The 22229-nt window shown below is 53.1% G+C and overlaps 1 protein-coding gene across 6 annotated transcripts in view; it reads right to left on the reverse strand.

Annotated features, from left to right (window-relative positions):
* Positions 1–2034: 2034 nt before the first annotated feature.
* LOC111142791 (polyhomeotic homolog 2) overlaps positions 2035–22229 on the reverse strand; it is a 53690-nt gene continuing 33495 nt past the window's right edge. For all 6 annotated transcript variants that reach the window (XM_022496094.1, XM_022496098.1, XM_022496097.1 and 3 more), the window contains 6 exons: positions 14526–14728; positions 12681–12810; positions 11733–11847; positions 7743–7884; positions 6545–6821; positions 2035–3467 (listed from right to left, as the gene is read on the reverse strand). In XM_022496094.1, the coding sequence (XP_022351802.1) occupies positions 3313–3467; positions 6545–6821; positions 7743–7884; positions 11733–11847; positions 12681–12810; positions 14526–14728 (1022 nt within the window). In that variant the 3' untranslated portion in view covers positions 2035–3312. The remainder of the gene's footprint in view (positions 3468–6544; positions 6822–7742; positions 7885–11732; positions 11848–12680; positions 12811–14525; positions 14729–22229) is intronic.

A 22229-nucleotide genomic window follows, 5' to 3' on the forward strand; every position in this document is an offset into this window, starting at 1 on the left:
GGACAGTGTAAGAGCCGCACAAGATAGAGGATATGAAACCGTTCCGTAAGGTTTACACTGGGCAGAGTTTTTTAAAAGTGCAGATTGTGAGCCCTCAGAAATCAGTTTTGCAGATCATGGATCGTGACCAAGATTTAAAAGGTATGAACAGGAAGAGAATTGAAAGGAAAATATCAGAATGTACATAAGGCTAGGTATTGTTTTGTGAAGTTGTTGCCTCGGATACCTATACTTAAGTGCGTGTGTGAGAGTGGGAAACGTTTTTCTAAACCGTGGCTCGTGATCAAAAAAGGTCTGCACAATTCTATGTAAAGTGTAAGCAACAGGCGTAAATGCAGGTTTTCCTGCCCTCTGAAAGAAGTGTTCTTTCTGGAAACTTCCATAAGCAGAAAGGACGTAGAGTGACGACGGTTTCATTTCATCATTAATTTATATGGAGAGTGCTTTCAGTGTTCCCAGACCCAGAAAGTAACCTGTCCTGGGCTTTTCTGCTACGTTAGGACACACCCTGCTAACACACGAACAAGGGGAGGCAGAGCGCTGATGTTCCCCGACAGCCCATAGAGCCGTGGGGGCTGGGATGCCGAGCGCCCCAGGAAGGAGCACGGGCTTCCATCTGCGGCTCGATGCCGAACAGACGCTGAACTAGCTATTTTCATTTTTTGCCTTTTTTTTTCCCCCCAGAACAGCAAAAACCTTGTTGGGATTTGTTTTGGTCCATGAAAACAGGGACTCGCGTAGGTCTTTTGTAAAAGTGAAGCGGCCTAACGACGAGCTTTCGCAAGTGGGGAGATCTGCCTGCAGTTAGAGCACCGCCCTTCACACGCAGAGAAGGAATGGCACCGGCATTTGGCACCGGCATTTGCCTGTGTCAGTCCCCTCGACTGCATCACAGCCTCTTTTCGGAGGAGTTGGTGCCCTCCTCCCTCACCGCACGTGTTCGAACAAACTCAGGAGAGGCCTGGCTTTGACTTTCCCCAGAAGGGAAAAGGGGGTTCCAGGGTGCAGAGACTTGCCCACACCAGCCGGGACCTCCGGGCGCCTGCCCAGCAGTACCCCACACACTCCCACTTTCCCCGGGGCTCGGCCCCTGGGCCCTGGCCCAGCAACCCCTCCAGTCCTGGCTCTGCCCTCTGGGTCGTCACAATCACCCGCAGGCTTTTTCTCCTCCTCCTCCAGGTACTAGTTACAATTTAACTGGCTTTCCGCAGAGGTGTTATCAAATCCTAAAAGTGATTGTGTCTAATCTTCCTGGGCCCCGCCCTTGGAGACTGATTCAGTGGGGCCTCAAACCCACATTTTAAACTGGCAGAAACACGGCCTTCAGGAAAAAAACCCAGAGAAGGGAAGGCGCAGGAGACCAGGTTGCTTTCCTCTTCCCTTCCCCAGGGGTATGAGCAGGAGTGTAAGGGGCTTTCACGCAGGGCAGAGGCTGCTTTGCTCACCATGTGGCCTGGTTCACAGTGGCACAGGGTGACACAAGCCACTGTTGGCCGTACCCATCTGGGCCACCCCACCCAATTTCTCGTCCCCCCCCCCCGCCCACCTCTGCCTTGGCATAGCCGCCTACATCTGCAGTGCCCCTTCTTTATTCAAGGCCTAGGCGTCACCTCGGTGAGGACAGTGACTCGAACAATGAGCTATCCCAGCATCCAAAAAGTGCTCAGCAAGTGCAGAGTGAACCAGAGCCATCCCCAGGATGCTCATTCCGGACCGGGAGCTGCCGACAGCAACAACAGAGGGTGTGTGCTTGCCGATGGAAGAGTCTGGGCTCTGCCTTCTCTGCTGCAGACATCCCCGGCCCAGCAGCATTACGGCTCCCCTGCGGGAAGGGGCTGGGGCACAGGGGCTCAGAGCTGAGGGGCTCTAGAGGCTACCATTCCAAGGGACACCTGTGAAAATGAGGCCGTGTCTGCGTTTCTCGATGGGCTTGAGGGCACCCTCAGGTGACCTGGTTGATCGTCCCTCCCCCAGCCCAGGGAACCATCCCTCTTCTGGATGAGAAGGAGCCAGCGGAGAAAAGCAGAGAAGAAACAGATTTTACAGATTTATTTTTAAAAAAACAAAAACAAAAGGTTAAAAAAGTCCTTCATTTCCAACCCTGCCTGGGGGTGTGAGTGGGGAATAGAACAAGCTGAGAACGGTGCCCCCCCCCCTTCCTGGGGAGAGCCCTGCTCTTCCCCCAGGAGCCTCCGAGGACAGGGCAAGTCAGAGGCAGGCCCTCGCCCTTCCTGCCCTGCCTCCTCCGCAGGTAGCTCAAACTGCTAGCAAGTTCAAGAGGCAAAGAAGTGTGGAAGCGGGAGGCCCAAGGCTGCCTTCTTCAAGGGAACGTCACCCCAGCTCTTCTCTGCCCTCAGACGTTCTCTGGGCCCCCACTCTGGGGCTCCCAGGGCGGCGGGCGGGTGGGCAGGCAGGCCAGGAGGCCCAGCCCGCAGCAGCTCCCATAATGCCATCGGTGGCACAGCAGGCCAGTCGGGGGGACTTCACAGTGTGGGAAGGACTTCGGAGACAGCATGCCCACTCTGGAAAGGAAAACCTCCTGATCTTCGTCGCTTTCTGATCTCGCCTCTCTGCACAGAGGCTGCCCTTCTTTTCTATTCCCCATCCTGAGGCTGAGTGGAGTCCAGGACAAAGCACTAAGTGGCTGTTTGCTACAGAACACCTGGAGATGCCAGAGGGTGGCTCTGGGCCCATCTGCCAGTCCAGGCTCCTACACAGTCATCCAGTCACACACACAGCGTTAAGGCGTCTGTGCCAGCAGGCGTGGCCAAACCGGGCCCAGCTTCTCTCTCTCCACCTGTGGAGGGTGAAGGGGGAGAACCCCTGGCTGCTTCAGAAACGGGCTGAAGGGGGAGAAGCCGGCAACGGAAGAGTTAGCCAGGCCCGGAGAGAGAAGTGGGAGAAAGGCAGGCAAGGGCTTGCAAGGCCTCGATCCAGGCCTGACAGCTGCCCTTGAAAGTAACCCAACTCAGGTTGGGAGCCCTGACCATATACCCCCTGGAAAATGGGGGACAGAGAGAGGGGAAGAGAGCGGGGCTAGAGTATTGGGACTTTGGAGGAAGCCAGTGCTATCAATATTTACAAGCATAAAGCCCCATCTTCCATGCCACCTACCTCTCTGCCCCTCCCACAGAAAGAAAGGCCCCTGAGAGCCATTGAGGGGGGGCCAAGACCTCCTCACCAGCCACGCCCCATAGGGAGAGCCCTTCCCTCCGACTGGCCCCATTTCTGGGCCCCTCAGGAATGTCTGTCTGGCTCTGCTCAGTCGGGAGGAGGAGCCCCGGGCCAGAACCCTGGCTGCACCGGCGGGCCCTAGGAGTCCTTGAGCATGCTGATGCGGGCGTAGATCTTCAGGGCAGGCCCCAGCTTGATGTTCATAGCGCTCATCAGGTGGTCCTCCTTGAGCAGCAGCAGGGCCTGCCCATCGATCTCCTGGGCACGGAACTCCTCTGCTATCTCCTGGCAGCCTGAGGGGAACACCAGCACAGACAGCGTCAGTCAGAGCTACTGCTGTTCACACTTGGCACTCGCGCGTTTGAGACACAGGATCTCCTCGAACCCTCCTAACCATGCCCTGAGGAAGGTTGTCTCATTTGATAGCTCGAGACAAGCTAAGTGACTTACCCAAGTGATCTGCACCTCTTAGTCACTCATATCCTGGTCAGAGCCCCACTTAATGAACAGGCCCGACCTGGCAAAGCAACGAGGTGCTGCGGGAGTGACAGCTTGTGATCTCTGAGGCCCAGGTTGCAAAGGGCATGGCAGCTGCCACCTTGCTCTTCCGGGGAGTTTACTTTGGAGGAAGCCAGTGACTATGTCATGAGGACACTCAAGCAGCACTCAGAAGAGTCCCACATGGAGAGGAACGGAGGCCGCTTGGCACTCTGTGCCACCTGAATGGGGCACCCCGGAACTGGGTCCTCTGCTCCAAACCTTCAGAAAACCCCAATTCTGGCTGCCGTCTTGACTGAGATCTCATGAGATCCCAAGCCAGCGCTGCACAGCTAAGCAGCGTTTCTGACCCACAGAACCTGAGGTAAAGCCACGACACTCTAGGGTGACAAGTGCAGATTCTGGTTTCTGGAAGAGGGGCGCTGCCGTGGCCTGGGGAGCGGCAGTGGGCAGGAGCTGGAAGGACCCTGAGGAGAGTGTCAGTGACGTGTCTGAGATACTCTGAGGGACTGGATAGAAGTCTGATGGCCTGTGAGGAGACTGGGTGAGGCTTCAGGAAAAACAAACTATTTCTGGAAATTGGGAGAAATGGATCCTTGCTGGGAAACGGAGAAAATGTCACGACCCCGCTGCAGGTGTAACACAGCTAGTGTAATGTGCCTCACAGATGGCACGATCTAGCAGAGGACGTTTCTAGCAGAACAGTGACGGTGGCGCCTGGCTTCTGACTGCTGCTCGCAGGAAAACGAGGACAGATGACGTAAAGGCGAAACTGTTAGACGTCAAGGAGCCAGGATTTGCTCAACTGAAAATCCTTGGCCTCTCCAGATAGCAAATGATGTCAAAACTAAGAAGTCATTTCTAGACAAAGATCAAATCCAGGACACAGATGAGAAAACATGGCCTAGAGAAGGAACTGAGGGGAGGACAGATCTTGCACCAAGACCTTAGAAGCTCGAAGGTGCTGCCTCAGAGAACTCTAAGGATTTTATGGGTGTGCCTCACAGATCCTGGCCACCTGACAGTAGACCTTCAAAGACATTAAGGGCATGTCCCTCAGCTTCAGAAGAAACCAACATAGAGAAGGGCTTCTCCTGGAGCAATTCTGGGTATGGTTTTTGTTTAATGGAGTAAACCCCACAAGAAGCATTGGAAGCCCACGGCAATTTTAAGACAATTGTACTGTCATAAACGCTGCTTGAACCGAAAGAGTCTGAGGTCACAGAAAATGAAGAGCAGCAGGACCAGGCTGAGAAAACTGGTCCTCTCAAAGCTCAGGTTACCTTTCATGGGAAAAAGAGGAGGACTCAGAGGCTGGAAGAAGAAAAGATGATCACTCCCAGGCATGGAGTCCTGATCAGGGAAACACCAACACGTGCCCGACTAGATTTCAGAACGGGGATGATGGGTAACTCCTGTATCCTCCTGCACTGTTCTCCCCTTTTTGAAGAGCATGCCTACCACAGTGATCCTACACCCATCCCACATCTTGGGTTTGTGGATGGAATGGGTAATGTCTCTAGTTCTCAGGTGTTCAGATCGAGAGGAATGCGGCTTGAGTTGCTCATCCACGCCCGGACCAGAGTGCGCTGGTGAGATCCCAGGCTTTGAATTACTGCTGCAAGGGGCCGAGACTTGTGGGGGCTATGGCAGGGGGTGAGGGTGGTCTGCTCGAGGGAGAAACATGAATCATGGGAGCCAGTGCCTGGTGAACTATGGTAACCAGCTCCAAATAAACCCGGCTTCCCTTTCATGTCCCTGTGGGCATGACCTGTGTGATACAGTGACACCATGTAGTTTCTGTGTTTAGATCAAAAGGACCACAGTGACTTCCACCATGTTCTCCTGGATCGCCCCCCTGTGGGGACAAGTGCCCACCATATCCTAAGAACATGCAAACACAAGTGTCCTGAAGAGGCCCGTAGGGGGAGGAAGGGAGGTCTCCCGTGGGCAGCCATGCCCTCCTTGAGAATCAGGGGCATGGGGCACCTTACAATAGGATCCTACAGCCCCAGGGAAGCCCTGGGCCACATCTTCATCAAAACCTCATAAGAGACCCTGTGGCAGAAATGTCCAGCCAAGCCACTCCCACATTCCTGAACAACCGTTAACTGTGTGGTGATTAATTCCAGAACGCGGCAAGAGATGACTAACACCCTGAAGTGAGGGGCAGAGCCAGGATGTGAGCCCAGTTTTGTCAGACAGAGCTCTTGACCTCTGCTCCTACTCTGGTCTGAGTAACAGTTGTGCGCTGCCGTCCACACCCGACGTGGCCAGCAGCACGGGGCCACTGGCAGAAACAAGAGCCGAGAAGCTCTGGGATCCCCCGAGAGCACCTGTGAATGGTGGGAGGTAGGTCTTTCAAGGTTCACTTCTAAATTCTAGGCCTCAGAACCATGTGCGCCCCCTGGCAGGGTCTGTGCGGTTCCCTCCATTGCGTCCTTCCACATTGGTGAGCCTCCGCTCCAGCCTCTCCGGGGGGTTGTGTCTCCGACTGGCCGAGCCCTGCCTGCCTTACCTTTCCCAACTCTGACGTCCTCCTTGACCACTTCCCTACACTCCCACCAGACTCCTCTGGCACCCCGTCCCAGGAGAGTGACAGGCCGGGCACACGGTCACCCCTGCAGCTCACGCAGACCCCCGCTGTGCCAGGAATGGCCATGCATCACGGCCATGGGTATTTTTTACAGCTGCGTCCTGTAGCAGCACATATGCTCTTGCAGGCAGGGATCTCACTGAGTCATGTCTGCATGGCTGTTCCCAAACCCGAGTCACTAACTGAGTCATTTCCTGGTGGTGGCAGGGTGGGCTCTCCCTCTGTCCCGGGTGGAGGTCGCTCTCCCAGTCTGGCACGGGACCCCCGGGGCCTTACCTGGCAGGGAGCGGATGAATTCGTAGACGTCTTCCACATTCCACTTGGTGGGCTCACTTGGCAGGAAGTGGTGTCCCATGCCCACCAGGTCCCGCACGTGCATGTCTGGGAGCTCCAGGTCCCGCTGGCCTTGTCGCCGGCGGGAAGTGGACGAGCTGGCTGAGATGGGCGACAAGGGCTCCTCGTAGCTTGAGTTATCGGAACATCGGCTGGAGTCCTCCTGGCTGTGCGTCAGCTGCAGTGCAGCTGTGACTGAGAGGGGCACGGCGCCCGTCGGCTGCGAGCAGAGAGAAACCGCTGGCTTCAGGAGGAGGAATAAACCCACCAGGTCTCCAGCAGGAAGATGGGCAAAGGCAGGTAGTCTCCCCCTCCTACCTGGTCTACGACCACCTACCTCTGAATGCTTAGATCAAAACACGCCCTCTGGGCTCTCCCCTCTGGCGTGATGCAGAGCCAGCCCCTCCCAGCACCCACGCAAGCCCTGTACCATTCTGATCTGATTCGATCTACGCCTATTGTTTCTCCTACATGTGGGGTTTTACACCAGGACTCTGGAGGTTTCAGGTTTAGGTGCTATGAAACAGCACGTAAAATTTCTGTGCACGTACGTGCTGGGTCTCAGCCTTGGTCAGATTCTTAAAGAGCTTTACAACCCAGGTGATGACAAGCAGCCAAAGCCATCAGGCTCTGACACGTCCCACGAGACTGTGGGTTCCCACCGCGCAACTTAGAGCCAGTACAGCATCTGTAAGGACCGCCCGTGTTTCCGGGAGAGGCTGCAAGAACTCGGTGCTCAGGATTCCAGGAGGCAGCGGGGAGCAGGGCTTCTGAAGGGGGTGGGCTGCCTCCTCACCTGGCACTCCGTGTAAGACCCAAGGGAACGGGGACAGTCTGTCTCTTCACGGGACTGGGCGGCAGAGGTCCCATTTCCACGGCCCCAGAAGGACGGAGGCAAACCGGGAAGGGGAGAGGTGAGGAAGGGCAAGGTCACTGATGCAGACAATCACCTCACAGGCATCCGTGGGTCTGAATGCAGGGGCCTACTGTGGGGCCTGGGAAGGGCTTGTGAGAAATGAGAACACAACGGAGCAGACTTAAGTCAGCCACGGAAAAGGAATGTGGGTATCCCCGGTCTGTTAGGGAGGGAAGCCGGTGGGGACTTGTGACAACGGCGCTTCGGGCCCTGCCAGCCGCTCACCTGCTTCTTGGTGTCCTTTGTAAGTGTCGGCAGGCCGGCTTTGCTGGCCCGACGGCGGTTGTGGGTCGTGGCTCCTGCCTTCTGCAGCTTGCTCCGGTCCGAGTGGAAAAGCCCCACTCGCTTGGTGCACCCCACGTTGTACCTGCCAGGGTCAGGGAGACGGGGGAGTCAGAACAGTCACGGGGTGTGCGGCCAGCAACAGCGGAGTCCGTCCGCAAGCTCTGCTCCCAGGTCCATCAGTGACTACTAGCTCGGTGACTTTGGGCAAGCCACTGGACCTCTGAGCCTCAGTTTCCTCATCTGGAGCTGGGGATGACGCAGCTCACTTTCCAAACCTGGTCTGACAAGTGTATGAGCTAATGTGTGGAGAGTGCTGGACACAAGGACTTGGGAGCACGTAAGAACTCACGGCTGACATGTTCTACACTGAACATGACCTGTGCCAGAAAACAACTGTCCTGCTGGCAAGGACAGGTGCACCTCAGAGACACCGTGGGTTTCGTTCCAGGTCAAAGCCAGTCAGATGACTGTTTCCCAGTTCACATAAAAGTAATGTTTACGTGACACTGCAGCTCATTAAGACGACAGTGGGGGTGCCTGGGTGGCTCAGTCCGTTAGGCTCTGACTCTCGATTTCAGCTCAGGTCACGATCTCAGGGTCATGGGATTGAACTCTGTAGCAAGGTCCGCGCTCAGTGGGGAGTCCGCTTCTCTCCCTCCCCTTTTGCCTCTCCCCTGCTTGTGTGAACACCCATGTGCGCTCTCTCTCAATAAATAAATCTTTTTAAAAAAATTATAAGAAAGGGGCGCCTGGGTGGCTCAGTGGGTTGGGCCGCTGCCTTCGGCTCGGGTCGTGATCTCGGGGTCCTGGGATCGAGTCCCGCGTCGGGCTCTCTGCTCAGCGGGGAGCCTGCTTCCCTTCCTCTCTCTCTTGCCTCTCTGCCTACTTGTGATCTCTGTCTGTCAAATAAATAAATAAAATCTTTAAAAAAAAATTATAAGAAAAAAAGACAATGAAGTTTGCTGCTCGATGGGCTCTTCTTTTAAGGAAGGATTTCTCTGAAGCCTGTGATGCCGTTTGATAGCATTGTGCCCACAGGAGAACTTCTTTCAAGACTGGAGTCAATTCTCTCAAGCTCTGCTTCATCAGCTCAGTTCATTTGATTTCTAAATCCTTCACTGTCATTTCAACAGTCTTCACAGCATCTTCACCAGGAGGAGACGCGTCCTTAAGAAACCACCTGTCGGGGCGCCTGGGTGGACAGTGGGTTGGGCCGCTGCTTTTGGCTCGGGTCACGGTCTCGGGGTCCTGGGGTCGGGTCCCGAGTCAGGCTCTCTGCTCAGCAGGGAGCCTGCTTCCCTCTCTCTCTGCCTACTTGTGATCTCTGTCAAATAAATAAAATCTTAAAAAAGAAAAAAAAAAAAGAAACCACATGTCTTGCTCATTCCTAAGAAGAAACCGCTCATCCATTCCGGTTTTATCAAGAGACTGCAGCCGTTCAGTCACACCTTCAGGCTCCACTTCTAATTCCAGCTCTCAGGCTGTTTCCACCGCATCTGCAGCCACTCCCTGCCCCACCCCCGCTAAAGTCTTGAACCCCTCACAATCATCAACTTCTTCCAAACTCCTACTAATGCTGGCATTTTGAGCACTCTCCCTGAATCCTGAATGTTCCTAATGGCATCTAGAATGGTGAAGCCTTTCTAGAAAGTTTTTAATGGATTCAGAACCATGTGCTCCCCTGGCAGGGTCTGTGCGGTTCCCTCCAACACGTCCTTCCACATCAGTCTGCACAGATCCACCAGTGGAATCTCTATTTACGGCAACGTTACAAATAGCATTTTTTGAAAAAGACTCGAAAGTCAAAACTACTCTTTGATCCATGGGCTGCACAATGGATGACATATTAGCAGCACGAACGCAGCATGACTGTCATCGAGCGTCTCCACCAGAGCTCGTGGGTGGCCAGGTGCACGGTCAGTGAGCAGTAATATTCTGAAAGAAAGCTTTTTTTCCTGAGCAGTAGGTCTCAACACTGGACATAAAATACTTACTAAACCATGTTATAATGGCTGTGCAGTCACCCAGGCTTCCACTGTCAGAGCACAGGCAGAGCAGACTTTGCACAATTCTTAAGGGCCCTAGGATTTTCAGAACAGTAGATGAGCACTGGCTTCAACCTGAGTCACCAGCTGCGCCAGCCCCTAAACAGAGCGTCAGTCTGTACTCCGAAGCCAGGTACTGACTTCTCCTCTCTGGCTAGGAAAGTCCTGGATGGCATCTTCTTTCTAGAAGGCTGTTTCGTCTGCACTAAAAATCTGTTGCTTAGCGTAGCCACCTTTGTCAGTGATCTGAGCCGGATGTTCTGGAAGGGCTCCCTGCGGCCTCTCCATCAGCCCCTGCTGCTTCCCCTTCCGCTTTCACACTATGGACACGGCTTCTTTCCTTAAACCTCATGGATCCACCACTGCTGGCTTCACTCTTCTTCCAGCAGCTTCCTCCCCTCTCTCCGCATTCAAAGAACTGAAGAGAGTTAGGTCTTGCTCTGGACTGGGCTTTGGCTTAAGGGAATGTCGTGGCCGGCTGGATCGCCGATCCAGACCAAACTCCCTCTATATCGACAATGAGGCTGTTTTTGCTTTCTTACCACTGCTGTGTTTGCTGGAGTAGCAGTTTTTATTTCCTTCAAGAACTTTTCCTCTGCAGTCACAACTTGGCTGTTTGGTGCAAGAGGCCTCGCTTTCAGGCTGTCTCGGCTTTCAATGAGTGTTCCTCACGAAGCCTCATCATTTCTAGCTTTTGATTTAAAGTGAGAGGCGTACCACACTTTCACTTGCAACACTCAGAGGTCACCGTAGGGTTATTAATGGGCTGAATTTCAATCCTCTTGTGTCTCCAGGAACCAGGAGGCCGGAGGAGAGGGAGAGAGATGGGGGAAAGAGTCCGTTGGTGGAGCCGTCAGGACACAGATGACATTTACTGATGAAATTCACTATCTTATGTGGGTGTAGTTCGTGGCACCCAAAACACTTACTATAGCAACATCAAAGACCACTGATCACAGATCACATAATATAGTAATAATGAAAAAGTCTGAAATGTTATGAGAGAATGACCAAAATGTGACACAGAGACACAAAATGAGCCATTGCCTTTGGGGAATGGGGGCCAACAGACTCGCCTGACACCTTTGATCTGTAAAAACAGCACCATCTGCGAAGCCCAGTAACATGAGGGCCGCCCGGAGCTCGGCAAAGCTTCAGAGGCACCGATGCCCTCCAGCACAGGGCTGAGAGGGGCTCGATTCCGGCCAAGGCAGAGCACCTCTGTGTGGGGCTCGAGAGGCTGATATTCTCCTGAGGGCTCAGGGCTTTGGCGTCCATGCCTCTTCACCTTGGTACGAAGAGCACTCAGGGCTTTACAGTCCCATGAGTCTAACTCCCCAACCCTATGACGCTGGGCACAGTTACCTACCCATTGTGCCTCAGTTTCCCAGTGGGTGTGAAGGGGCTGGTGGTAATCCCTGCCTCGTGGTTACCCTGAAGACTAGAGGACACCAGGCATACCCTCTCCCTGGTGTAGAGCCTGGCATGCGGCAGGCACTGAGGACCTGATGCTGCGCCTGACCTGGGCCTCTGGCCTACGCTGGGTGCAAGCTCACAGACGGGACATCTGTACCTAGAGCAGGGGCTCTGGACAAAGGGGCAGTAGCTGCCAAGGGCAGGACCAGACTACGGGGTCAGTGGGTGGGGCCCAGGAGGGACAGCCACACTAAAGCCTGCTTCCCTTCCTGCTCCCTTGAGTTCTGGGTACCAGGACCAGGCGGATTAGGGACACAGTGCGGCTTCCAGGCAGGTGGAGGGGACTGGAACGCTGCTAAGCTACACCTGGGCGCTCCTGGGATGGACTGTCACCAAAGGGGGTAGGACCCGAGGTGCAATCCTGACGAGAGGGAGGGGCTGGCAGAGCCATGGGGCTGAGGCCACTTACCTCTTGGCACATGCCATGGAACAGAAGCGCTTGGAACGCTTGAACTTGTAGGCAAAGTCCACCCGGCCACAGAGCTCACACTTGAGCTTGAGGGGAGTACCCTCCTCTTTGGATTCTGGAAAGTATGGAAATTAGAGGAAGTGTAAAGAGAAGAAATTTCCACGAGACCCTGGACAGCCCCCCATGAGGCCTGTCTTCTCTGCTCACATCCCCGTAGCTGTGGCCCGCAGTGGCGGACGAGCTTGGAAAATGACCACCCGCTTTTGCCACTGGCTTGGGAAGGGCCGTTTCCCCCGCCCTAGAAAGTACCCAGGGATGTCTGCTGGTGACCCCTGGACACCTGACAGGACTTTTTCCCCAAGCGCTAAGAGCCCGAGGCAAATGCAGGTGGTCAAGAATCAGCAGCCCTCTTTATGACCCTGGGAGGCTCACAGGGAACACTCCGGGTACGCTCACATCTGGTTTGGAATACCTTGATCTGTCTAGTGGGCTGAGGACCTGGATCCCAGAACCCAGGAGCTCTGTACCCTCCGCAGCGACCACTGGTCAGTGGCTCAGGCTGCAAGCGCCGTCCTGGCCTGGTCACTGTGCTGCCCGGGAGCTGGGCCCTCAGGCAGCGAGAGGACCACACCCTTGCCTGCGTCACTCCCACCTCTTACTAATGACTCCCACAGGAGAAGTGACTCTTGGGATCCAGTGGCTGGCTGGCGTAGGGCTGGAGGAGAGGCCGGGGACGAACAGCTCCCCAAAGGAAGCGACCTTCCCCCTTCCCTGTTTCCTAGGGATAGTGGCTGAGATGGGACCTGGAGAAACGTTTAGCAGATGGACATGCTCCTCCATGGACATCGAGAGAGGAAGGGTGTGCGGCCAGCCTGCATAGCCCCGGCTCCTCCCTGGTCAGGTGCAGCCATGCAGGCGGCCTCGGCGCTCGGGCTGGGGCATGCCTACCCTGCAGATAGGGCTCCTCCATCTCAGAGTCAGTGGTGGTGGTATGATCCTGCTGGGGAAGTTTCTCAGGCAAGAACCCCTGTGCATACTTCTTCTTGAGATTCCCCACCAGCAGGGACGAGCGTCCCACCTAGAGGACAAAGTGACATGGAGGCCGTGAGGGTTAGGTGGGGGATGCTTCCTTGTTCTCCAGCCTCATCAAAATCACACATACAACGCAGCGAGGTACAGATGCCAGCCTCTACATTGTCATCCCAAGCGTGTCTTACTCAAGGCCCTATCTTGCCCTGTAGCTCATGAGGCAAGATGCCGAATGTCACCGAAGTGCAGCAATGGCTTCAACCCAGGACCACTGGGCGGCTTAGGAAGTTAGGAAAATAGCTACTCTTTCAAGTGACTAAGGGGCAGAGATGGAGGCCGCAATCAGGTCTCCCACTGGACCAGAAGGACAGCCAGGGCCCGGGGCTCACGCACCACCAGCAGGAATACAGCTGAGGCCCCGTGGGAGGAAGGAGACTCAGCAGCCATATGTGATTTCCTATTGTCCTCCACTGTATCGATGCTCTACCCAAGCCAGAGGGGCAGAGAGCCCTGGAGGAGCGCAGGAAAACGGACTCCGGGCCACAGAGCAAATGTCCTCCGAGGTTGCCAGGACCCTAGACTGGCTTATTCACTCTTCTGGTCCTTCCTTTGCTGCCTCTGCTCAGGCGGCTGGTGGCTAGTTCTCTAGGGTGATGTGGGGGCGGTTACTCAGTCTGCAGCCACCCTGTGGGAGGGGGCGGTTTCTGGTATTGCTCTAGGAGGCCACGAGGAAGACCCAGTCTGAGGAGGGAGGGGATGCGGCCGGGCGGGAGCTACGTCTAGCTTAGGGGCTCTGGAGAGGATTCCTCTGCCATGGGTCCTGAACCACCTTCAGAGGGCAAGTGGACAAGAACCTATTTGTGTCCTGGCATTCTGGAAAGGCAGTTCACCCGGCTTGGCTCATCAAGCTTAGAGTCTGCCACTGAGTAGTCAAACCGCTCACGGACCCAAAGAGTGAGCAAAAGGCAGATGGTGTCCCACGAAGATGGTTTCTCTCACAGATGATTTCATCACGAGAGGCCAGTGTGCCCCTGGCTTTGGGCTCCTCCCAGCCACAGAGCAGCGCCCCCTGTCCTCACCAACTCACACTGCATGGGATCAGCTTGGAGTGCTTTGTTCTAACAAGCTATTTTCTTGATTCTTTTATATTTCTCTTTGGTCTTGCACTTTCCCTGGAGACATCTGATTGTGCCCTTTCTAAAGAGCCCCTCACCGTCATTCACTCTTTTCAAGGCTCTGATCCCAGAAAAGCAGCTCAAGCTACAACCTTGTTCTCTTATCTTCATTTCAGACACATCTTGAAAATTCTACTCTACACACTTCCCTTTTGTTCTCTAACTGGTTAAAGTTTTGCCACTCAGAGGTTCTGGCATTCAAAACTGAACAAGGTCTCATTTCCCAAAACCCATTGTCTTGCCCCAAACACCCAATGTGAACTCTCTTCTAACTAAGGCGGTGGGGAGGGGTCACACAATACAGGGACACAGCTGAGTCTGTGTGTGGACCCTTCTAACCAAGGGGCCTTGCCAATTACTCCTACTAATCACTGGTCCTTTCTGGACAATAGGAAGACACTCGATCCTAGAAAGAAAATGGCTCTGACATTCTTTTGGGAGGAAAATTAGCACGGAAAGAGCAAACTTTACATTTTTTGGAAATTTTACATGGAAATGTAAAAATATTCTAATACACATCCAAAATATACTTCAAAAAAAAAAAAAAAAGAAAGAAAGAAAAAAAGAGGGGAAAAGAAGTAGTCCGTACCGGGAAAGGCTCCGCCCCCTCCTGGATCACAAACCCTTCGATAACATGCGTCAGGATTTGGGGTTTCACAATGGCCTGTGGTGGTTTATTCTCACCATTCTGGGGGGCAGTGCCGGTGATGCTGGAGGCAGAATTTCCGTTCCCTGAGGTCATGCCGGGGCTGCTGAGGTCGGTCAGTGCATGAACAATGCCCTGCCCTGTCTCTGCACAAGGGAGAGTAGGAAAACACAAGCAGGGGAGGTCAGAACCGGGGCGGGACCAGCAGCAGAAAGAGGGCGGGGACTCAGCACGTGCCTGGTTTTTTCCGTGGAGCCAAGAGACAATGCAAACCAAGCAGTTCCCTCCCTCAATGACCTATTTAAAAGTGGTGGGGTGGACGGACACGCCAGCAAGGGTAACTATAATCAGCTCTGCAGCGAGGCAGCCCATCAGCTAGCAGTATTTCTTAATTTCCCAACCGTGCTAAGAACAGTATGACCAAGTTCGACAGACAAGAATTCTCTTTGGGGAGTTAAGACCTTGGTCAATACTGATCTGGACAAACAAGGTCACCTTCAGTTCAAGGGAGAAAACGTATTTAAGGCGGTATCTACAACCAGATGAAAAGGGGCACTAGGTATAGGGGCTTGGGGTGTGATAGGGTTTTGAGGGGGGAGATATTACACCATCTATGAAGGTCCATGGAGAATGCTTTGATTTTAAGCATCCTGTGAAATGTCAAAGTACTGAAACCCAGAGATGAATCCAAAGGGAACAAGAGGGCTGGGCCCCAAGTGAACACAGCGCTTTCCGGAGGCTGGTTATCTGGGGTCAACCGCTGCGATAAACCCGAGTTCAATTTCTCCCCCAAAAGAGTCGCCAAAGGCTGTGGGGCAGCTGCTGCTGCTGGCCCCGTGCTCTTGATCAGGCCCCTTATTCTGTTCTCAGCTCCATACAATCTGGTCCTCAGCCAACCATGGAGTCCTTGCCTCTGTGGACAACCCTTCCTGAGGTCTCCCCGCCTCTGTGGGCCTGCTGGCCTTCCTCTGAAGGACCCGAAGAGAGTGCTCTAGAAAGTGTGCTAAGGGGTGCCTGGGTGGCTCAGTCGGCTGAGTGTGCGACTCTTGATTTTAGCTCAGGTCATGATCTTGGGGTCGTGGGATCAAGCCCAGACTGGGCTCCACACTTGGCAGGGAGTCTCCTTGAGATAGTCTCCCTCTCCCTCTGCTCCTCCCCCAACTCACGTGTGTTCTCTCTCTCTCAAATAAACAAACAAACAAACCAAAAAAACAAAAAACCAAAAACCCAGGTATGCTGAGGTGCTCAGCACAGGGAACCTCCTCTTCTCCACTTGGCCGGCCCCTCTCCTGAGCTGCTCCAGGCTTTAGAGGTACAAAACTTTACCTCACTTTTGCCACCCCCTCCCTGCCCCCTTCCAGGACCATTCTCTACCACCACCAACTGTGGGAGCGAGGTTACCTGTAACCTGGAACTTCCTAAAAAAGAAAAAAGAGAAAGAAAAAGCCATTTCTTTATTGCAACAAGCCTATTAATATTAAGCATAACCCTGTGTGTGTTACATATTTGAAAAGTGATTTCAGTACATGTGTTAAGTGATTTTTGCACAAGACTTCTTATGTCGATGCTCCTATTTTCCTGTTAAAAACTGAAAATGTGGGGCGCCTGGGTGGCTCAGTGGGTTAAAGCCTCTGCCTTCGGCTCGGGTCATGATCCCAGGGTCCTGGGATCGAGCCCCGCATCGGGCTCTCTGCTCAGCAGGGAGCCTGCTTCCTCCTCTCTCTGACTGCCTCTCTGCCTACTTGTGATCTCTGTCTGTCAAATAAATAAATAAAATCTTTAAAAAAAAAAAAAAAAAACTGAAAATGTGGGGAGACTGGGTGGCTCAGTGGGTTAAGCCTCTCTGCCTTCGGCTCAGGTCATGATCTCAGGGTGCTGGGATCGAGCCCCATGTCAGGCTCTCAGCTCAGCAGGGAGCCTGCTTCCCCCTCCCTCTCTCTGCCTGCCTCTCTGCCTACTTGTGATCGCTGTCAAATAAATAAATAAACTCTTAAAAAAAAAAAAACCCACACAAAAAAACTCCCCCAAAAAACACTTTCTTAAAAAACAAAACAAAACTGAAAATCCCACCAAGGAACAGGAATTCAGTGTCTGATATGGAGCATGGAGAAATAACAATAAATTAATTTTAGAAAAGGTTATAACTGGCTTGTTTTCTTACTAGTGGATCCTAATGCTTGATAAACCAGAATAAATCTGGTTTGATGAAAAAGAATGTACGGTGACCCATGCCGTCACTCCTCAGACTTCCGTAATCCAATGGTAACTTCAGAGCTGAGCAGCAGGGGAGTCAGCCAAGAGACACGAATGATGAGATTGCTTTAAATTAGTTTTTGTTTGAGACAGAGTCACACCGGTAAGTTAGAAAGATTCCCTTCAGTGTTCATAATAATTTGGAAAAAAATTTTTGACAGCTTTGACTTTACTGTAGAGATGGAAATTTTCCCCTTTGGAATTAGTCTTTCTAAACTATAAAGGTGTTTGGCAACAACAACAAAAAAATCTTTCCTTAACTGTTCATGAATAACTAGCAGGACTGAGTCAATCAAACTGAATCAATCAAGTTAAATTTCCCTGCTTTTAAATGTTAAACATTTAAGACTGCATTTTCATGGTTACATTTTCTTTAATATTTTAACTATGCAAAGAAATACATATATTACTTAAAATGATAAGTAAATGTTAAAAAACAAAACTGAATATATAAGTTAACATTTTATTTTTAGGTGGTGCTTATTTTCTTCTGGTAAAATATCCCCTGATTTTTCTAATGAACTATAGATTACAGAATCACAAGACTGGAAAGCCTGGTTCAGTCCCTTACCAATGCTTGAACCTTCTCTATAATAATCCCCCCGAGTGATTTCGGGGCATTTGTTTGAATGCCTGCAATGACAAAGGAACTTACTACCTCTTGAGTAGCTCCCTCTGTGGACAGTTCAATTAAAAAGTTCTTATTTATTAAGGGCCAAAATCCTATCTCCTGTTCATTTCTGCCCACCCATCCCAGTCCTGTTCCTTAAGACCACGCAGAACAAGGCTAATCATATTTGTATAATGGGCAAAAGCACGGGCTTAGACCTGGCTTAAGAGACTCCTCTTTATCACTCAAGTGAATTAGGGGCAAGTCCTAGACTCTCTCTGAGCCTCGGTTTTACTAGCTGTGAAATAAGGACGATTCCAATACCTCCCCTACGGTGCTGGGTCCCTCTGCGGACCACAAGACAGAATCACCAGCACAGCAGTGCTAGCACACCGGGAAATGCTCAAGAAACGCTCTTGGTGCCAGAAAGCACAATGCTCCCGACCGGCCTCTGGGCCAAGCTCCCTCTGCTGCTTCAACTATTGCTTGCACAAAAGGCTCCAAGTTCCTCATCAACCTACGTGTCCTGTTTACGTCTTTTCAAGTCAGGGACCTGGTCGTTAACGAACAGAAAAATCAAGTGCATTGATCTAAGAGACTGTGTTGGTAAGATTTTGGTTTTGTTTCCTTTAAACGCTGTAGCGTTCCTCTAAGTGACTCCCTTGTGTCAGTATAAGTACCTCGGTGGAATTAATCCATTCTCCTTGAATTCTGGGATCACTCCCACCTCCGGCTTTTCATGGATATTCATCACCAAACTGCTTCTGATATCTTGTCTCCTTTTATGGGATCTCTGCATCCTGGCTTGACTCCCCCCCCCCCTTCCCTCCTGTCTCAGAGCGGTGTCTATTATGTGCACTGGGGCACTGCAAGACAGGGCGGCGCGGGCATAACTCTTGAGGTCAGATTCTTTCCTTGTGCCAAATATAGGAGTGAACAGATAGATTCAGTAGCTCAGAGCTGACAGAGTTGACGCTTAACTCTGGGAAGCAAGACTTTGGAATCTAAGTTTTTCAAAAAGGATCTTATTAAGCAGGAGAACAAACAAATCAATCCTTTCACCCGAACATTAGAAATGATCACTCTCCATTCTAACTCTGGGGCAGGCTGCAGAAGAGACAGAAGCCAGGGGACAGGAGGGCATTTTATGAATATACAAAGGTTTGCAGTCCTCTTGGAGGCCAAGGCCCCCTCATCTGCTTTAAGAACAAAGGAGTTTGGGCTATTTCTGGAAGGACCAAACACAATCTCACCCCCTGCTAAGCCCAGCATGCTGAGATTAATTTAATCTACTTCCCCCGCTCTACCAGACTGCTCCGCAGCCTGCTTGAGGGAAAGCAGCTTAACAGGGGAACTTGCACAAACCTGTCCTGCCGGCTCTGAGGCCAGATAAAAGATAAAGACTCTGTCTTCGGAATTCTTCCTTTCTGAATTCTCTCGACCAGTCCCTGAGGCTGGCGCGGCTGCTGGAGATTCCCACAGATCTCAGAAGCCGTTACACACAGCTAGGTACTGGAATCTGAACGCTGGAGGCCAGGATGCCGGGAGCACGAGGGGCTGTGGGAGGGAAGGCAGGCCAAGCTTCGGTGGTGGTGGAGGTGCGGGGAAGGAGAATTTAGTCCTTCATGAAGCTGCCCACAAGGGGCCCAGGATTCAGATAGGAATGAACAGGACAGTATGTTCTGGGGAAGCTGTTATACTATATATGTCTCAGGCTCTAGGCTGCTTCTCAATTCTGGTCTCATTCATTGGCTCTGGCAGCAACAGCCCTTGTAGGGGCTGGGTAAAACACGAAGAACCACCCAGCAGCCTGTTTGTGAGATGATCTGCTTCAGGGTAGGGTCCCTTCCGCTAGGCCGAGCAAGTTTCTTTAGACAAGGGTTATGTTCTGTCACCTCTGTATCCTCAGAGGCTAAACCCCATGTCCCCTACAGGATACGTACTTAATGTCTGTTGAACTGGATGGTCTAGAACCCACGGTCTCCATCTGTGCAGGTTTCCTTGGTCTCAAACAGGGAACCTGGCACCATCTGAGGTTTGTAAATTACCTACCGAGGCTGTAATGATTAGAGAGCAGTCGGGCCAGCGCCTTCTACAGCACTGGCATTTCTGAGCACCTAGTTATAAAGAACAAGACCTATTCCTTGGCCGAGCATTAAGTTGCCCTGCAGGCTGGAGTTCTGGATTCCCTGGCCCCTTTGAAATATGTGTGCGGACTCCAGGCATCAAAAAAGGCATGATGACTGCTAGAGTCAGAGGCTGGGAGACTCCTACATACGGCCTCGCCCGCAGGACCAGCCACTAGGTGTCCAGAGAGGCTGAGCTCTCCTGCCCGTTTAAGAGAGAGGCCTGGCTGGCTACATCTCTGCAAAATCTGGGCCATTTTAGAACCAGTTCTCATGTTCTTTACATGAGCAGACAGAAAATCAGGGAAAAAAAAAAAGTAAAGAGAATAGTAAAAACAAAACAAAAACATCAGTTATGCTGGAATCCCGTTCAGGACGAACACTTATGATGGTGTTTCAGATGGCCTGGCCAGTCACTGTGTCTGCTCCTAAAACAAGTCTTCCTGAAGCCCTTAGAGCAAACGGAGCCGCTTCTAGCCCCTCAGCCTGTGCCACAGCTTTCTTCTGTATTTTCACCAGGCGAGGAGCATTTTAATTTACAAGACTTCTAACCACCCTTCCTTGACTGTAGTGGGAGTGAGACAGAGCTAATGAAGTTAATCAAGAATTTAAGGAAGCAAAGTAGGTGATAACACGGGTCATTTGCCTGCAGCGAATCCAAATGGCAGGACAAGGCTGCTTTACCCAACACAGGGCATTCTCCCCAGGCCCCCGGCTCTGCAATCGTGCTCTGTGCGCCTCAGAGCGCGCCTCGGCTTAGCAGGTCCAGTCATGGGGCCAGGAGGGGGGCCAGCAGGACTCCCACAGAACCGTGTGCTCTAGAGGGAGCCCATGGGGAGCACATGCAGTGTGCCAGCCGCTGCTGGGAAACCATGCTGGGGAGGCGGAGAGCAGCAGGCCTGTGGGGGGAGCAGAGAGAGCGGAGGGCCAGGAGGCTGCCGGCGCTCTTACACTCTCCTGGTTATATTTGGGCGCCTGAAGAAATCGGTGCCATTCTGGAAGTGAGGGAGGTAAGATATGTCATCAACGCCCATTTGTTGGCGTCCCTCCACCGCCCCAGGGGGAGGTGGGACAGTGAAGGGGTGGTAGCGAGGAGAGAGAAAGGGGTGGGTAGAAATAGGTAGAGGAGGGACAGGGGCGAGGTAGCGAGGGAAGGAAGAGCGGAGGCTCTATCCTGGAACCCTGACTGAGTCCATCCATCAAAGAGAATCATTTGGTTAACAACCTTCTTTAAAATGCAAATAGACACCTGCGGTTGGTCGTTCACACCTGGCTGTGAACCACCCGACAGAGAAGCAGATAGCTTTCCTTCCAATCTGGGGACATCAGGCTTGGTGGGAGGGGTGGGAGGGGAGAGTGATTATTCTGGATCACAGGCACGAGGGCACACAGGGCCGGAGTCTAGCAATTTTCCAGATGAGGAAAAGGGTGCATTTTAGAACCAAGGCAAGAGTAGATGCCAAATATTTGGAAGGCAGGACCTTCTAAAACACGCGCAGAAGGAGCTCTTAGTCGTGGGGAAAGGACACGCCCCTTCCCACCCCGGGGGTGTCCCCTGCGCACCAGAAGGCAGGAGGCACCAATGCCCAATGTTTTAACTTGTTCACTTCTGCTAAGGAGCGAGCTGTCGGACACGGCAGAAATCCTTACCTCAAGGACACACAGCAGGCTATGGCCGTCACCATCCTGCTCCTCAGATGACCTCCCTGGGCGCTGCCCGCAAGAGCAGCCCACTGTGAGCCACCTCTCTCAGGAGGGGAAGAGCTGGCAGCAACAGGAGGGGCCCTCAGGGCACCGGGCTGAGCAGGCACGGAGGGTGAGGTTCCGGGTCCCCGCCTGGGTCCCCGCCTGGGTCCCCGCGGGGAGAGCCGGCCAGCAGAACGGAAGCCAGGCTGAGCCAGGCAGCCGCAGTCCTGCTCGCCGCATGACAGCAAAATGACCTTGTGGAGTCTGGGTTAAGAGGCTTGCAGGGCAGTCGTGCTCCTCGGCTCTCAAGCATCTGGGCCGAGACACTCTGGGGAGGGCTTCTGGGAGGGGGCGCTCCTCCTCCTCCTCCCCAGCAGCCATTACCATACAGCTGACTTCCCTGCCGGCTCTGAGGACACAGGCCGAGAGAGCGGCCCTTCTGACTCACCCACAGGCCCGGCTACAGTGTACATAAGCTGAATTGTAAACAGCTGAATGTTCTCCAAGCTGCCACCCCCAGCTATGAAGGAAGGACTCAATGGAGCGAACAGCCACCCTCCCCCCACGCAGGTCCAGACAGCGGGAGCACTGGGGGATTTCCAAACAGCTGCAGGAACCACTGCCCGCCCCGAAGAGGGACTGGGTCCTCCACAGACAGGGCCCTCGTACAACGGGACCAAGCGCAGTAGCAGCACCTGCGGGACCAAGGGGTGACTGCCCATGGGGACAGGTCGAGGCACCAGGGAACAGCGGCTAACTCTGACTACTGGGAGTCAGGGAGGGGTTCCAGACTTCTACTTGGATGGAGCCAGGCCCGTGGGATCCGCTGCTGAGGTCAGGGGCTCCCAGATATTCTCCCACCATAGTTCTCTAGCAGGTGCTGGGACTTCAAAAGACAACGCGTCTGGGAACTTGCAGGAGACACCCTACACCCGAGACCTCGAGATCACAGAAGATGGAAGTCAGAGCGGC

This window comes from Enhydra lutris, unplaced genomic scaffold (assembly GCF_002288905.1).
Source record: "Enhydra lutris kenyoni isolate GAN:26980312 unplaced genomic scaffold, ASM228890v2 scaffoldscaffold9, whole genome shotgun sequence".
In the NCBI taxonomy this organism is placed as follows: Eukaryota; Metazoa; Chordata; class Mammalia; order Carnivora; family Mustelidae; genus Enhydra; species Enhydra lutris.